General features: G+C 43.3%; 1 protein-coding gene across 7 annotated transcripts in view; it reads right to left on the reverse strand.

The window, feature by feature from the left end:
- Nucleotides 1–18467, reverse strand: part of AK7 (adenylate kinase 7) — a 54237-nt gene that overhangs the window by 9664 nt on the left and 26106 nt on the right. For 4 of the 7 annotated variants that reach the window (XM_067027806.1, XM_067027810.1, XM_067027804.1 and 1 more), the window contains 8 exons: nt 17307–17395; nt 15297–15387; nt 14390–14467; nt 13117–13266; nt 9636–9764; nt 7635–7767; nt 2155–2283; nt 1659–1721 (listed from right to left, as the gene is read on the reverse strand). In XM_067027806.1, the coding sequence (XP_066883907.1) occupies nt 1659–1721; nt 2155–2283; nt 7635–7767; nt 9636–9764; nt 13117–13266; nt 14390–14467; nt 15297–15387; nt 17307–17395 (862 nt within the window). The remainder of the gene's footprint in view (nt 1–1658; nt 1722–2154; nt 2284–7634; nt 7768–9635; nt 9765–13116; nt 13267–14389; nt 14468–15296; nt 15388–17306; nt 17396–18467) is intronic. The other 3 variants (XM_067027805.1, XM_067027807.1, XM_067027808.1) reach the window with 3 other exon arrangements.

Raw genomic sequence — 18467 nt, forward strand, 5'->3', positions numbered from 1 at the left:
AATGATCTGATTTCTTTCAGGAAGATAGAAAATAATGACAATTTCTAGAAAGAGGCTAATTGAAAAGAAGAGACTAAACATTCCAGAGATTACATCTTAGACATGTTCGGACCGTATCCGACAAAGAGAGGGCAGCCCAGTGGACCAGGACTAAGAAGACTGCATCATTTTACCTCTTGTGTTTCCATTTTCTTATCTTAGGGAGGGGTTTCATTAATTCTGGGTTTTGGAGGCCGTGGCATGAGAAGACCTGGGTTTGAATCCAAGCCCTGCCGTTTACCAGCGGAGTGGACTTGGATTCGTCTCTGGGCTTGAGGCTCTGGGTCAAGTGAACATGGGAGTAATTCATACCTCACAGGCTCGTGGAAAGGCTCAATAAGCTCCCATCTTGGGGCGCCTGGTGCATGACAGATGTTGGGTTGGGGTGAATTTTATCCAGCTGCCCCAGGCGGAACAGGAGGATTTACCATGGGGTTTGCAATGAATGACTGTCGCCCAGAAGTGATCAACTCTCATAAACTGGACAGACCTGGTTATTTAGACTCATCAACTTTACTTTTTAACTTTTTCTGAGGCAAATACATAAATTAATAGGAAATGTAAGACAGCCCATTCCTCAGGCATTTCATGTCCCTGCCTCTGGCAAACAGTAAATATCCAGCCTTGAGGACGACTGCTCCCTGACGGTCTCTGCTTCCAGAAGCTTCATCACAAGCGGTGCCTAGACCAGGAGCAGGAGAGGATTACAGCCGTGAAGCGACTCTCCTGGGAGCTTTGACGCAGTGAGCCAGCAGGCCCTTCCGAGTCACACCCGTGGGCTGAGCTCCTGAAAATAGCCGTTCTTGTATTTACCATGTGACCAAAACGTGATTAAACCTCACGCAAACTGATAAAAAAAAGAAAAACAACCTTTAAAGTTCATGGCAAAGTCACAAGAAACGCCTGCTAAGTGCTCAGCAAATCCTTTTTTTGTGGAATAAGTTGCTTATATTTCTCTCTCAAGGGTATGTTGTGAAAGCTCTGTGTAAATATGTAATGGGATGAACTTGCTGTGGACTTAGGGAACCGAGCAGTTTTTCCTGCCGAGTCTCAGCTCTGGATTCTGAGTGTCCTCGGGAAAAGATTATGGCATGGCTAGCACCTGAAGCAGAACAGAAAGGAGGGGCAGTGATCTAGTCCCTGGGGGTCTTGCCAACTGACTCAGAAGCCAGGACACTGTACAGCACAGGGAATAGAGCCAATATTTTATAATAACTACAAATGGAGTATAATCTTTAAAAATTGTGAATCGCTATGTTGTACACCTGAAACATATAATACTCTAAATTAACTATACCTCAGTTTTTTTAAACTACAGGAAAAAAAAAAAAAGAAGGGCACCAACAGGTGGCTAATCTTTTGCTCCCTTACAGGAAGGAACAGCAGAAATGAACGCTCTCAAAGGGACTTCTGTCCGTTTCAGAATTTTAATATCCCTGATATTTACCCCCAGTGAATTCTTTAGTTTGGAAGTTTGATTTTAAGTGTATCCTTTTACTTTTTTCCTAAAACAAACACACAAAGCTACTTTATTCACGTCAAAAAGATTGTTTTGGTACAAAAGAGATATCAAATGGCATTCCTTTAAACATGACCTTGGAGAAGCATTTTAAACTTACCAGGTATGATTAATTTATCAAAGGGAAACATTTTGCCTCTGGCTTCTTCCTCTTCCTCTTCTTCTGGTAAAACAAAATATACATCGTCAAGTTTATTACATATTATTACTAAGGATAGTGCAAACAAATTTAAATATTTGGGGACTTCCCTGGTGGTCCAGTGGTTAAGACTCCGCCCTCCCAATGCAGGGGGCCTGGGTCGATCTCTGGTTGGAGAACTAGATCCTGCATGCATGCCACAACTAAGAAGTCCACATGCTGCAACTAAGAACCGGCCCAGCCAATAAATAAATAAATAAAATTATTTTAAAAATAATTAAATATTTTAACTAGTAGTCACTAGTGAAAACTAGCCATAACTAGGAAAGCCTGCATTTTAGATATAGTTGCTCCGATTTTTTTGTTTCTTTTAATTGTGACTATGATCGCTCTGAACAATAAAGCTGTAACTTATTTGAATGTAAACATTCAAAATAAAGGTAACGCCCACACTTACTGTTGAACAGGTCTTTGGCTTGATCATAGGTCTTTGGGAATCCATCCAAAATGTAACCTTGATTCTTGCAAGGCATGGATTTTAGCTTTTCTTTTATGAATCTAATTATATATTCATCCTCTAGTCGACCTAATAAAAAGAAAAAAAAATACTGTGCATTCACATTCTACATAACGAAATTGAGTTATTTGTAGTGAGGTGGATGGACCTAGAGTCTGTCATACAGAGTGAAGTCAGTCAGAAAGAGAAAAACAAATACCGTATGCTAACACATATATATGGAATCTAAAAAAAAGATCATGAAGAACCTAGGGGCAAGACAGGAATAAAGATGCAGACCTACTAGAAAATGGACTTGAGGATATGGGGAGGGGGAAGGGTAAGCAGAGACGAAGTGAGAGAGTGGCATGGACATATATACACTACCAAACGTAGAATAGCTAGCTAGTGGGAAGCAGCCGCATAGCACAGGGAGATCAGCTCTGTGCTTTGTGACCACCTAGAGGGGTGGGAGGGAGGGTGGGAGGGAGGGAGACGCAAGAGGGAAGAGATATGGGAACATATGTATATGTATAACTGATTCACTTTGTTATAAAGCAGAAACTAACACACCATTGTAAAGCAATTATACTCCAATAAAGATGTTAAAAAAAATTTAAAAAGTGATCTCAAAGATTCTTGTGCAGTCAAAATTACTATTGAAAATCTCTTATTTTTGCATTAAAGTGAAGAATATGTGGTTTTGTATTTTGAACACAACACATGAACTCTCATGCCCAATAAAGTAGGAGAACCCAGTGAGCTTGTCTGCAAGAAAGAACAGAATCGGATGTTTATGTCTGCACTTCCAGAATGTTCTTCCGTGGTCACAACTTTCGGTTGAAGTTGAATGAGGAGTAATTGGAAGCATCCAGAGTGTTCTCAGTTGCCAGCAGGATTTACTCAATTCTGTTTTGATATATGCTTCTATAACCTTAATACGTGATAATAAATGCTTCTGTTGTGAGAATTCATTGGGATAGTATTCATGCATGCTGATGCCACACGATTTATTTTTTATTTTGGCTGCAAGGCATGGCTTGTGGGATCTTAGTTCCCCGACCAGGGATCAAACCATGGCCCTCGGGCAGTGAAACCCCAGAGTCCTAATCACTGGACCGTCAGGGAATTCCCTACACACAATTTATTAATAGTAGGTGCCCAATAAATATTTGCTACCTTTGAATAAGAATCAACCTTGATCTTGACCCTTAAAGGCACTGTTCTCTTTAAGGCTGCAGAAAGGAGCGTGGCCCCCTCTTCCCTGTCTTTTCCAGTGGGCATTTCAGACCTTCACCCCACTGGACAGTTCTCTCTCCAGCCATGGACACAGGGTTCCTGCAGTTGCTTGGGCGGGGGCTGAGGATGGAGGAGTTTGTTCTAAAACTATCACAGTGTTTCCAAGACAATATGATGTAACTCCTCCAAAATATTCATCTATCATGTAACTGTTGAACAGCTATCATTTCTAAGACACAGCCTTGCCCTTACATGGCTTAATGTATACATTACAGTAATGCAATCTTGACGAGTTTGAGAAATTGATCTCCAAAGCTCTTTCTAGGGTAGCACTATACTTTCAGTTTATCAGTGGGTCTACAATATAAAATAATTTGGGGTCTCTTTTTATTACTCTGTTAATGACAGTAAAATGATCTAATTAAAACACCTCTCCTTTCTTCTACCTTTCATTGCCACACGAATCATTAGGCAGTAACTGATTCAGAAAATAATTGTGTCTTTCAGAAATTTAAATATTATGGCAGAGACAAAAAAAATAATCAAAGGTGTTATTTAACATAATGAAATTCCTCGAAATGATTTGATGTTACTTCTCAGTAAGGTTCGCCATGCAGTGCACGCGAGATCTTAGTTCCCCGATCAGGAATCAAACCCATGCTCCCTGCAGTGGAAGCACAGAGTCCTAATCACTGGACCTCCAGGGAAGTCCCTAAACCCACATTTAAAAAATGTCAAGGAAGGACTTCCCTGGTGGTCCAGTGGTTAAGAATCCTGCTTCCAATGCAAGGGATGCAGGTTCAATCCCTGGTCTGGGAACTAAGCTCCCACATGCCATGGGGCAACTGAGCCCACGCCCCACAACTAGAGAGCCTCTGTGCCGCAACTACCGAGCCCATGCGCTCTGCAGCCCACACACCGCGACTACTGAGCCCCACTGAGGGATAAACTGATATCAAAAGACAATGTTTATTTAAACATTCTATCCTCAGTTTTCAAAGGCTTCCTTGGTAAGGAAAGGCACATACTCAGAAATCTGGCTTCGGCCCCCTCCAAGGCATCCTTTGGTTTATTTCAGGCAGTGAACTTTGCCATTCATTTCTGCTTGTTTTAGAAATAAGTGTTCATTATGCCAGACGGGAGCTTGAGCAGCAGTTTATGAAAATTATGGAATGTGAGTACACAAAGGGCCAAGCCCAAGCCCTTGTTTTTCTAGAGAACTGTGACCTCCTGGAGATACACTCATGATCTTGGCCGGCGTTGAGCATCTCGGAAGGGAACAGTCACTTCTGTTTTAAAGTGAATGAGCACAGCCCTGCCGGATGGCCTTTAAAACACCACACTGCTTCTTCTTTTTTTTTTAAATTTTAAGTCTGCCTTTCAAATAACAGTAATATTTAAAATGCTAATATTAATGCATATTCATAATTACTAAAACTCGGTTGAAAAACAGATAGCTGCAACTGAGGTTTTTAAAATAAGCCATACACAGTAGAGACACTAGCTATCAACATAAAAGCTGATACGTTTACATGCATCCCTCGCCCCAAGTTTTTATTTTCAAAAACTCACAGAAAAGTTGAAAGACTAGTTCAATGACCACCTGGAACCCCACCCACCAGTGGGATTCTGGGCATTCTAGTGCATTCACCGCGTCCCTATTTTGGCTGAACGGTCAGGGGCCGACGGGAGTGGAGTCATGAATAGAAAAGGATACGGAGGTGTCTCCCTGTGGGATCGTGAGACCTGTCTTGCTGGAATCCCTAGAATCACACGATGGCCCATTGGTTCACGTGAGGGAGAAATGTGCTAACCTCTGCGTCCACGTTCTGTGAGATTTCTACGTAGGTTAACGCCGTGGGTTCACTGGTGTTATTTTGTTTAAACATGAGCTGGGTCTGTGTTCTCGTTTCAGGGAAATATGAATAGGAAGGAGTTTGGGACAGACTTGAAGAAAAAAGTACTTTCCGAAGGTTAAAGGGGACTGAGTGCACCATCGCCATCTTGTAGGAAGTGGGTGGGAGGGCGTACTGACAGCAGGCAGGTTGGCCTCCCTCCCTGTTGCCCTCTGAAGACACAGGCTGCTGACCGAGTTTGGCCTCTCTTGCATCTGTGGGAAGAACAGAATCTGCTGCCAAGGACAGGCCCCTCCCGAACTTGGGTGACGCCGTGACTGCTCTCAGCCATTATTCTTGGTCTGTGTGGTCACCTCCCTGGACGCGAAAAGAGCCCAGCCAGTGCTTCACGCCATCCCGTTACACCAAGTCCTTGGATAAGGCTTTTGGGCCCTTGCAGAGACCAGTTATATGTTCCTGTCAGTAAATGCTGTCCCGTGTTTGTTTCTGGCCCTACACCCCAGGCTCACAGCGTATGTACACATGGCCATGTTCACCTGTGGATTCCGAAAACTCCCAGTCCCCTGCCCTTTCATGTGGCCTTGCCAGACTTCCTTCCACAGGTGTCCTCACAATGGAGTGCCTTATTTTGTTTTTCTCCCCTCTCCCAAAAGGTAGGAGCCAGGACGCTGGTAAACTCTAAAACCAAGATAGTGATTCCCCCAGTGTCACAGGCGAGGCAGGGGCAGTGTCACATCTCAAAGAGTTGATCTGCGTTTTCTGCGTACCTTTTCCCCCGGGCAATTGCTCTGGGATTCCACATTTCAGTTCCTCCTGGCCCAGCCCACACCAAAACAGAAACCCAGACTCAGAGGATGAGCTGGTTTAAGGGAATGCTCAGTGCATGCAGACAAAAACATTTTCTCCACCCCATAAATGAGACTGGAGTGGCCTGGGGGAAGGAGAGGAAAAAGGGGGTAAACAGGACTTCAGAGGAGGGTGTGAAGGGATTACTCGTGACGAAGAGCAGCTAGGAAGACGACCCCGCCTGGAAGGACAAAGGGTGGGGTGCCGGAAGACCTGAGAGGGGAGGTCCAGAGCGGGGGCCCCAGGGGAATTCAGTGGGCGCTCCTCAGCAGAGGGCCAGTTTATACCTCTCTCCTTCTTCCCTGACCCCGACTGGCCCCAGCCCAACCCTGGAGCATCAGAGACAACCACCAGCAAGATGAGAGAAGTAAGAGGCAGGAAACCAAAGGTGCTTGATAGGATGGGAGGGCGGGAAATTCTCCATTGAGTAAGAGTCCAGACTTGCTTACACTTTGGACTGGTTTATAGCCGATGCCAGTATTACCAGTTTGATGGAGGTTCTCAACTATCTAGGTGTAAAAATGAAATGGTTTTATTTGTCTCATAACTGTTGCTGACTGTTTTCCTGCTGGCTGGCAAAAGACATCTCAGTTCAAAACTTAGTTTGTGATTATTTGATTGGAATGGACTTCTGAAAGCATGAATAAACAGAGAGCCCACTTACTTATTATCTAAGAGCTGCAGTGGGGCCAGCCTGAAATTCCATCCAGGGATGGGGAAAGAAGGAGTGCAGAGTTTGAGTTTAAAGGGACACCTTACTGGGATGCATGTGTTCAACAGACTGGTTAAAATTACCCTGTGGGCAAGAATATGTTTCTATTTATTTGTATTTCTTCCTGAATGAATTAATTATTGGTCCAAGTTATTCATCCATTTTTTTTCCTCTTCAGGATTTAATGATTTTCTAATTAGTTTGCCTGAGCGTTTTATGCATGAAGGCTATTAACTCTTTGTCATATTGGTGGCAAATACTTTTTCCTGATTTGCCCTTTGCCTTTTAATTCATGTTTTTTGATGCTTTATAAATATGTATGACTACACATTTGATTTTTTTAAAACTTAGGTAATTCTTTCCCATCTTATAACCAATAGTCAACAAAATGTTACCGGGGATTTTTTTCCCCCGGGGTTGAGATAGTGAATGATTGTGTGTGTGTGTGTGTGTGTGGTTGTTATAATTTCTGTACTTTACTTTTAATAGCAAACAAGCAGTTTTGTTTTTTTTTTTTTTTTTGCGGTACGCGGGCCTCTCACTGCTGTGGCCTCTCCCTTTGCGGAGCACAGGCTCCGGACGCGCAGGCGCAGCGGCCATGGCTCACGGGCCCAGCCGCTCCGCGGCACGTGGGATCTTCCCGGACCGGGGCACGAACCCGCGTCCCCTGCATCGGCAGGCGGACTCTCAACCACTGCGCCACCAGGGAAGCCCACAAGTCGTTTTTTACAACAAGGAAATAAATCCCACCGCTACAAAAGCAGTGCAGCCGTGTGCTGTGTGCTTACCTGCATTCTGCTCCATGCTTTCCTTGAGGCCATCCAAGAGCTCCTGAGTGTCCTCCACGTTCTCCTCTTCTTCCTCCTCGTCACCTTCTTCTTCTCCTCCTTCCCCTACATCCTTAGGTGTGATGATCGCCTCCTACATACCACAGGGGGATATCCAAATCAGACGGTGCCCCGCATTGATTGGCTGCTCATAAAGCCTCTGGCGCGCGATCCTGGAAAAGGCTGGTACCCACACAGGGGAGGTGCTCGAGGACAGCTGTGCAAAAGTGGTCAGGATGCGTCTATCAAGAAGACAGCTAGGAGCCTCGGGGGGTTTCTGACTCTATTTTAGGAGAATAATCTATTTCTGTGCTAACGCCAGAACTACTTAAGAATCAACACTTTTCTAGGACTTCCCTGGCGGTCCAGTGGTTAGAGGTCTCCGAGCTTCCACTGCAGGGGACCCAGGTTGGATCCCTGGTCTGGGAACTAATCCTAATCCTGCAAGCTGCATGACGCAGCCAAAAAACAAGCAAACAAAAAAGAATCAACACTTTTCCAAGTATCAGGTTGGATCTTACTTGGGGGACACACATTTTGTAGAAATCAAGACTTTTAATAATCACCTTTGGAAATGTACCTCAGTACCTACCATTCCCAACAAAATGATAAAAAGCAGCTATTTGGGGAGAAGGAGGGACAGCAGAGCACAGAGAATTTTCAGGGCAGTGAAAACTACTCTGTAGGATACTATAATGGTGGACACATTTCATTATACATTTGTCCAAACCCATAGAATGTACAACAGCAAGAGTGAACCCTAATGTCAACTACGGACTTTAGGTGATATGATATGCGAATATGAGTTCATCGATGTAACAAACGTGCCACTCTGGTGGGGTTTAATGATAATGGGGGAGGCTGCCTGTGCAAGGGGTAGGGGATGTAGGGGAAATCTCTGTACCTTCCTCTCAACTTTGCTGTGAACCGAAAACTGCACTAAGAAAATAGTCTTTTTTTTTAAGCTGTTGATAAACAGTCTGATAATACCCTGAGAAACATACATCAAGAATTAAAAAAAACCTGGGTATATATCTGAAAAAACCAAAAACACTAATTCAAAAAGATATGTGCACCCAAAGTTCATAGCAGCATTATTTACAGTAGCCAAAATATGGAAGCAGACTAACTGTCCGTCAACAGATAAATGGATAAACAAGATATGGTGTGTGTATATCTATATCTATATATATAGATAGATATACACACATACACATATATACATACAACGGAATACTACTCAGCCATAAAAAAGAATGAAATGTTGCCATTTGCAGCAACATGGATGGACTTGGAGGGCATTATGCTAAGTGAAATAAGTCAGACAGAGAAAGACAAATACTGTACAATATCACTTATATGTGGAATCTAAAAATACAACTAGTGTATGTAACAAAAAGGAAGCAGACTCACAAATGTAGAGAAGAAGCTAGTGGTTACTGGTGAGGAGACGGAAGGGGAAATGGGCTAGGTAGGGGGCAGGGGATTAAGAGGTACAAACTATTAGGTATAAAATTAACTACAATAAGGATATATTGTACAACATGAGGAAGGTAGACAATGCGTTTTAATAACTATAAATGGAGTATAAGCTTTAAAAATTGTGAATCACTACACTGTACACCTGTAAGTTATATAATATTGTACATCAACTATACTTCAATTAAAAAAAAGAATAAAGAAAAAAATGAAAATGTTCCAGTCAATAGAGAGAATGCAAGATATATTTTGAGCAACAGCTGGAGAAAGACTAAATTTTAAGGGCGACCCATGAAAGACGCTTCCAGAGGAAAAGTCATGTGGGTTTCTGTGTTTTCATAATGGAGCCAACAACAAAATCCAATTAAAATAACAAATCTCTTAGTAGGACATGCCATGGAAAATTAGTGATTTCTTAATTATGACTAAGACAAAGCATTTTTAAATAAGAAAAATTCCCAGTAAAGTAGTTAAAAGTGTTACCAGTTTTGCTATGGCTTCAGAAATGACATCCTTCAATTTAATGTGATGCAGTTTGTAGTATTTGGACAACACTTCAGCGATGCTGGATTTCCCCACAGCAGGAGGACCAAGAATGCAAATTTTGATGGGCTAAAAGAGGAGAATAAGCATCATACAGGGAGATCTGAACCATCTGTAGCTAGATGGTGTTCTTTATTTCAAGGGTCGGCCCTTTTACGTCTCGGGATCCTGCAGGCTGACTCTCAGTCCTCCATCAAGACCCCAGAGTCACTTCCTCCTGGCGTTTAATGAGCATCCACTACGTGCCCTGAGCTGGGCACGGGGCACATGACACTCAGCAGGATGTGAACCAAGTACTCAAGCATCACATGCTACCAGTTTCACCTTTGTGGTGCTTCTCCTGTAAAGGCAGCAGAGAAATAGAATTTCTGGTCCACTATACAGGGTGCTTAATTTATTGCCTGATGAACATTGTTTCTGGACTAAACTTGGTCTTTAATTAAACTTTTCTTTTTAAAAACAGTTAATTAGGGGCTTCCCTGATGGCGCAGTGGTTGAGAGTCCGCCTGCCAATGCAGGGGACGCGGGCTCGTGTCCCGGTCCGGGAAGATCCCACATCTCGCGGAGCGGCTGGGCCCGTGAGCCATGGCCGCTGAGCCTGCGCGTCCGGAGCCTGTGCTCCGCAACGGGAGAGGCCGCGACAGTGAGAAGCCCGCGTACCGCAAAAAAAACCCAAAACAGTTAATTAAAAAAATAAAAATAAATGAAAACAGTTAATTTATCTTAGTTTTTAAAAACGCTCATTTTTAAAATTTTTATTTTTTTAGTTATCTATCTTATACATACTAGTGTATATATGTCAATCCCAATCTCCCATTTCATATCACCACCACCACCCCACCCCTGTTTGTTCTCTACATCTGAAAAATACACTCATTTAAACAAAAAGTTTCTAGAAGCTCATCACATTCATAACTGGTGAGCAAATGTTTATTTCTAATAGAAATAAAAACATCGGTGACAAATAGTCATTTCTTTCAAAATGGTCCAAACAGTTGTGAAACTAAAGCCTGGTATTTTGCAAGGCAAATTTTAAATTAAAAAAAAATTTTTTTTTTTAAATCATGCCATTGAAAAGCATTTCCACGGGCAGAGTGTCCAGGTGCTTAAAGACTACGTAATTTCATGCCCAGAGTTGGTTATCGTTATTATTACTACCAACATTATTATTATGACTACTACTGCTGTTGTTATTATCGCTATTTGTCAGATGAGGAAGCCAAGGCTGCGAAGGGAGTGAGCAGGGCTGCTGCAGCGGTGCTGGGGAAGGCGTGGTGGACGTGGGTGACCCCGTCCGCTTAGGGACAGGCTCTCTGAGGGTGATGGCAATGACCGAGATGGCAGGCAGTGGAGGGCGGCAGCGGTCAGGGGAGCATCGCTGGAGCTGAGTCCTGATGGACGGGGCCGGGCTCCGAGGTAGGCGTGGTGCAGTCACCAAGGCCTGAGGTCCGGCCGGCAACTGGGCAGGTTCATGTGGCTTCTTTCATCCACACACCAAGGGCGGATCTGTCTCCTGGGGTGAGCTCACCTCATCTGGCTACAAAACCAGAATGGTAGTTTATTCAGTTATACTGAGAAATAGGCCTGCCACTGAACTCAGAACACTCCAAGGGCACGTGTCTGGCACACTTACCCCTCAAGGCAGACACGTTTAGAAAGTAGCTTGATGGGCTTTGATCGGACCAAGGAGAGTTGGATGAATGGACGGTTGGATGGTATTAGGTCAAGGTGATTGGATGCACCTGCCTCTGCACGGGGATGACTTTGCCTGGCTAAAGGAACTGGAGTTGTGGAGGCCCTTGGCTTGAGGCTCCGTCTTCCTGGATGTCGCTGGTGTGGCACTGTCTACATTGTCCTTGGTCGTGTTTCCTGTTCTGTGCTGCCAAGCTGACCGATGCCCCCAGGGATGGATAGACTCAGTTTCAGTTTTAGATGTGCTCACTCCTTCTGTCGTGTCCTGTCCAGTTCTGCTAATCAGGAACCGTATGGTATCTTTAAGGTGTCTTGTCCCGTCTCTACTCTGACTGGGTGTTGTTTTACGTTGACCCACAAACGACAATACTAGTCTAACCTCTCAGGTTGCTCTGTGCCTCGGGACAGTCTCCAAGTAGAGCCATCGTGGGTGTCTCAGATGCTTAAAAGGATCATTGTTTCTTTTTTTTTTTTTAATTTTTAAAAGAACTTTTTGGCGGTGCCACACAGCATGTGGGATCTTGGCTCTCCAGCCAGGGATCAAACCCGCGCCCCCTGCAGTGGAAGCACTGGAAGCGCAGAGTCTTAACCACTGAACCACCAGGGAAGTCTCGGATCATTGCTTCGTTTGTAAAGTGGTACATCGTTGTTTTTTTTTTTTTAATTACTTACTTAAAATTTTTTTTAAAACTTTTTCTTTCTAGTTTTTAAAGGGGCACATCTTTTACTGATTCTCAGCAAGGCATGCTTTTCAGGGGAATATCGTTCTTAGGATACAATGGCAACTCTACTTGCTTTTATGCAGTATTTCCACGCACGATGGCAATTCAACTGTGATGGCACCTGTTACTCGTAGCCTATAGTTTTCAAAATGCCTTCTCATGTCATATTCACTCTCATCTTTGAAATGCTTCCCTGGGATAAATCGAAAGATGTGGGCAAGTGCTGCATTTACCTGATTTCGGAGAGGGGTGTGTGGAGGCTCCATAGTAAGGCCCTTCTAGCTAAGTTGGCACCTTAGCGAATTTGAATCCCTGACTAGCTGTGTGACCTTGAAGAAATTGCTCCATCTTCTGAGCCTTGGTTTCCTCGTCTATAATATGTAGTTAAGAATATCTATGAAAAGTTGTGGTGATTAAAATGACTGGCAAATCCCCTGGCCAACAAGAAAAGATCAAAGTAATCATCAGACATCCCCACCTCCTACCTACCCTTTTCCAGATGTATACCCGGGGGGGACAGGCAGGCCAGTAAGGTACCAGACATTTTCCCATATAGGGAAAACTCTGACAGTCAGTCTGGGGCTTTACTATCATGTTCAATTTGTGTCAAGCATAACAATCATCTCTGTCAACTTAAAAATTCTTAATATTCAAAAAAAAAAAAATTCTTAATATTCAATTGGCAAGTATCAATAGAATATAGAGGTAGATTTTTTTGGCCTGGGCAATAGGTCAAATCTGAAAAAGAACTTGAGGGAATTCCCTGGAGGTCCAGTGGTTAGGACTACATGCTAGGACTCACTGCAGGGGGCACGGGTTTGATCCCTGGTTGGGGAACTAGGATCCCACAAGCTGCGCGGTGTGGCCCCCCCAAAAAAAAGATTGGAAAAGAACTTGAATTTAGAAATTCAGACATTTGAAAAAGTACTTTCATTGGTGTAATTACACGAAACGTTTCATTTACTTTGCTTAAATCAGAAGCTTAAACAGGAAGTGGTTATAGTTACCAATAATCTTCTGCTTTGCTTGTACTCTTTGAGGATACTGTTGATATTTTCCACAAATCCTGCTTGGGCGAACCATCGAATGTTAAAATTTTCCTTCACAAAGACTGTTTCCATTCTCAAATTGACCAGTAAATGGTCAATATCCTCTTGCTAAGAGATAAAGGAACATTAGAGATTCGTCCTTTCTTTTTTTTTCTCCCCACCTGAGATTTATAACAAACCCAAATCACTGAAGTTACTGAAGAAAAAAATATGAACACATTCACTAAACATGGCCGTCAACTAAGGCAGATCTAAGTTTCGACAGAGCACCTGCTGTGAGACTCTGTGACCCTAAACTTCCCTCATATCTGCTCTCTTGTGATGGGCAGCATCCTGGCTTGTATAGTGACACAAGCAACTCAAAGAGTAGGGACATACTAGAAGCCCAAGTGGAAGGTTCCCTTCTTCCTTTTTTTTTTTTTTTTTTTTTACAGATTTTAATACTACCTATTTTTTGAGTAGTGCAATCACACAGTTCAAAATGCAAAAGAACAAACAGTATAGGGGAAACTTATACACACTACCATATATAAAACAGATAACCAACAAGGACCTATTGTATAGCACAGGGAACTCTACTCAGTATTTTGTAATAACCTATAAGGGAAAAGAATCTGGAAAAAATATATATATGTGGATAACTGAATCACTTTGCTGTACACCTGAAATTAACACAACATTGGAAATCAACTATATTTCAATTTAAAAAAAAGTAGCGGGGAAAGCACTCCCTCTGGTCCCCATCAGCACCCACCCCGTTCTTCCCCTCAGAGGCAACCAATGAGAGCAGTTCCTTCAGAAACATATTCCAATGCACTGTTGTGTTGCAATTTATTCCTAAAAATATTACATTCTAAAACAAGCTGGAAGAATGCACTGTATGACTAAAACTGTACTTTCGTTGCTGCTGTGATGGAATCAGAAACTCAGCCTCCTGTTTGAATTTTTGAAAGAGGCCAAAGAGAGCAACACCCAGTGTTTTTGTAGCATTTTACACATCAGACAGCTTTCAAATACATTTTCTGAGCACGACCTCTGGGGGTTTTTCAAAAAAAGAAGAAACAAAGAACAACAGGCTCCCAGAGGTGAAGAGGAAGTTGCAATAGCTAAGACTGTCAGCTGTGCAGGAGGAGCTGCAATGAACTTGGAAGCCAGGTCTTCTGACTCCAAATCCCTCAAGAACCAACACCTTTAGGACAAGGTAGAAAAAAAGAATCTCTTATATACTAACTGTCAAGTCCTTGGTTAGGAAAGCATTTTCTTTGGGTACTTTCTGGATTTTCCCAGGGCCAGTACTTTTACTGATGCACTGTTAGAGAAAAATAAAAATGTTATTTGGTTGACCTGTAAGATTTCAATATAAAATTTCTCAAATGAATATAAACATAATTGAATAATTTTTTAAAAATTGCAAAGCAACGGGGGAGGGCGCTGAGGGTATTCACTGGTATATTTGTTCCACAGGTAGCTAAAGAGCACAGAGATGAATAAGGCCAGATCTCTGCCCTCAGGAAGCCCCCGGTCTGAAAAGGGAGAGACAGATGCTTGTGTGTATTGTCTGACGCTAGGCATCTGGAAAAGAGGTGCTTGCCCATGGCGGAGGTGGGATGGAGCCAGGAGGGTGCAGAGGAAGATGTCTGAGCCGAATCTTAAGAATTAGCAGGGGTGGCCAAGGAAAGGTCGAGAGAAGGCCGCACTGGCTGGGCCAGCTGGGCCATAAGGTGACAGGTGGCTTTAGCCGGAGCAGCCCAGATAGGAAAGGGGGCCCTGAGAGACCCAGAGCTCCTGGAAGCCACCAGTAGGTTCGGTGAACTTGACCATGTGAGTGTTTTGGGGAACAAGTCACAGATAGATTTTGGTGTCGCGGTGTGTGATGTGCATGTGTGTGCGTCCTACAGTGGGCTTTTTTTGCTCCCCTCTGTGCACACACTGGAGAAAAAAAAAACATTGTGGTTGTAATTTCCCAATACATGTACTGCAGATACAAAGAGCAAGCTTGGGTTTAAGGATATTGTATTTTAGGAGTCCCCAGTCCCATTAGCGCTCCTGATTCCATAATTATAATACTCTGGCTGGTGGGGGGGGGAGGGTAAAATGATTTAAGAGATGCCATCCAATCTGGGGTGACATGGCTATACCTTGACGAAGTCTTCCAGAGTATGAACTGACTCGTCCACAGCCACCAGGTAATGGGACTTTGGCACGTGGTCTATGACGTTCTGTATCACTCTGCAGACCGCCAGGGGACATCATACCCAGAGGGGATAAACAGAGGAGATGCAGTAAAGAGAATTCAATGCATGCCACCCCCACGGACCAGATGTCAGGTTTGGTGATTTAGCAATTATCTTATTTTTCCAACAAGGTCAGGGCTGGGATGCCGGGCCCCACTCTACAGTGAAGGAAGCTGGTAAAGAGTTAAGTGACATTTCTTGGGCTGAAGAGCTAATGGGAAGGTAGAAGGGCCGGGATTGGAAGCCAGGTCCACCTGGCTCCAGATTCACCCCAGGTACAAGAGAAGCTGAGCCCCGACAGGACTTGTGCTGATGAAATCCGCTTACCCGGTGGCTCATTAAAATCCCCAAACAGTGCTTTGGGGAAGGTGTTTCACGAAGCAAAACACAGATTCACAGAAGCTGTGGCTCCTTAAGTCGCACAGCACGGAGTGGCTTAGATTTCTTACCCTGGATTAATTATGAATGATGGCCAACATGTCTGAGGGCTTAACTCCGTCAGGCCTGTGCTGTGGGCTTTCCAGGTGTTACTGCATGGGATTCTCAGAACAACCCTATCAGGTAAGGCTATTATCATCTGCATCTCACAAATGAGAAAATCAGACCCAAAGGGGTTAAGCAACTCTCCCAAATTCACACAGCTAGTGAGAGGCAGGACAGGGTTTGAATACAGATGAACAAAATTCCAGAGAAACAGTAGTGAATGGAAAACTGTCACAAGATTGTAGATTCTACCTCCATCTCAGCTTCCTTTTCAGTCAAATGAAAATAAAACAAACGCACCTGTCTAAATATCCATTTCATATTTGTTTTATATTAATCTCACAGGACATTTCCTCTTGTAGCTTCTTTCTTTGTTAAATAGTTGACAATCTTCAAGAAACTTGTTGGAAAAAAATGCTACCGCAAGGGCCCCCATGTCCTTGTGTAATGGGAATAATTTAATTTATTGAATAATAATGTAAGATTCTTTCACAACTTTAAAACCTGATCATGTAATCATGTAAAATCCCTGCAGGAAGAAAGGGTCCGTGTCAGCCCTGCCGTGTCCAGTGTCAATGCTGGCTGGAGCAGATCTAGGTTTTATGTAGAGTCTGAAGCTTAGACAACTTAGGGAATCCCTCTTTGAGAACAATAATAAAAGTGAAGTTTAGGGTCATGGAAGGGACCCATGCAGGGGAGGGTCCTGAAGTTTAAGCTTCACTGTTTCCCAGTAAATCTGTAAATCTGCTTGGGATTGAGACTAATTTAATAGTGGCTGGTGGATGAGAGAGAAAGAGGGGGGGGGGATCTAGAAACCAGAAAGAATCTCAGAGAGGTGCTGCTCCCTCCTGTGGGGTGAGCCGAGGGGTTGACAGAATAAAGCCCCTGGAACTCGAAACGTAGGAGCGATGAACTGCAAATACAGTGAACCTTATCTTTGACTTAGTGTTTAAGTCGGTGTCTGCAAAGAAGGAGAAGGAGACCTGGGGATACTCTGTGAGTCTGAAAAACACGTGTTAATATCACTTAACAATTGCCAAAAAAAAAAAAAAAATTTTTAAAGCTTCTGGTTTATAGTTCACAAATTTCTGGAATTTAAGTTGGTGGGCTGGACATATCAATCTCATCCGGGACAAAGGACCAGGTACCCAGAACGCATACAAAGAGTTCTCTTCCCAAATTGAAAGACATGCTATTCTGCTGGTAAGATTTCTAAAAGGTGAACTTGAACTTGCTATCAGAAGTGTGGAGCTTTTAGATGATGGACACTATTTCATCAGATGCAAAGTGGAGATGATAAAAGTACCTTCTGCTTAGGGTTGTTGTGAAGAAGAAATACGATAATACACGTGGGGGTCTTAGCACTCGGTAAGAAACAAACATGGTAGTCAGCTAATTCTCGGGAAGTCATATATCTGGTAGAATACTTACCCTGCTAGATCAAGAACATGAATTGCTGGAATTACATTTGTTCCATCTCCAAAAACTGGTAATGCAGGGACCTCACCCGACCAAGCTAGCTAAAAGAAAGAAAAGCAAAAGCATATATTCCCCAGTTATGTGTGCCTGACTATTACAGCTCACAGGCAGAGCCATAGACAGAGGCATCCAAAAAGATCTATCTGGGGCTTCCCTGGTGGCACAGTGGTTGAGAATCCGCCTGCCGATGCAGGGGACACGTGTTCATGCCCCGGTCCAGGAAGATCCCACATGCCGCGCAGCGGTTGGGCCCGTGAGCCATGGCCACTCAGCCTGTGCGTCCAGAGCCTGTGCGTCCGGAGCCTGTGCTCTGCAACGGGAGAGGCCACAAGCCACAACAGCGAGAGGCCCGCGTACCACAAAAAAAAAAAAAAAAAAAAAAAAAAGATCTATCTGTCCGATGAAATAATAGCCTCAAGATGTTTTGTAACTCAGTTCTGATGAGATTTAGTTGCTGATCAAATCCTATTAAGAGAAAGTGTCACCTCAGGGCGGAAATACTTTTCAAGAAATCATAATCTCATCAGCTGTCTTTAATGGTCATCTACATAGAAATAAAATACTTTAGTATGCATGGTGTCTTTAATTCTCATAAAAGTGAGAATTAAAATTTAAAATTACCCCCACTGCCTGGGGGTAATTATCATCAGTTTGTAGATGAAATGCTTAGTGGATAAAGTATCCTCCATGACATTACACTTCGATGAGTCCCTTTGACTGGATTTGAACCCTGATCTTCAGAGTCCAAATCCTTGTCTTTTCCCTTCATTAAATATTTCAGTAAATAAATAGTCTGGGTACTGTTTAACTGTCATGTACTAGATGATTTTATATTGCTTTTCAAGAGTGAAAGAGGTAGGGGTGGGGGCCACAGCAGACCACTGGATCTTGTAAGATATTTTGGACTTGGGGAAACCATTGAAGGGTTTTAAGCAGGGAAGTGACATCACTGGATTTGCTTTGGTTGCCTTGTGAAGGGATGATGGGAAGTAAGAGTTCAAATGAAGAGATGGAGGTCATGACAGGTGAGGACAAGAGAGGGTTTCTCCTAGCCTTTGGGTGGGGAGTTGGAGGTGTTGGGTTGGAGAGAAGGGAGATATTGGGGAGGTTGTC

This window comes from Kogia breviceps, chromosome 3, assembly GCF_026419965.1.
Source record: "Kogia breviceps isolate mKogBre1 chromosome 3, mKogBre1 haplotype 1, whole genome shotgun sequence".
In the NCBI taxonomy this organism is placed as follows: domain Eukaryota; kingdom Metazoa; phylum Chordata; class Mammalia; order Artiodactyla; family Physeteridae; genus Kogia; species Kogia breviceps.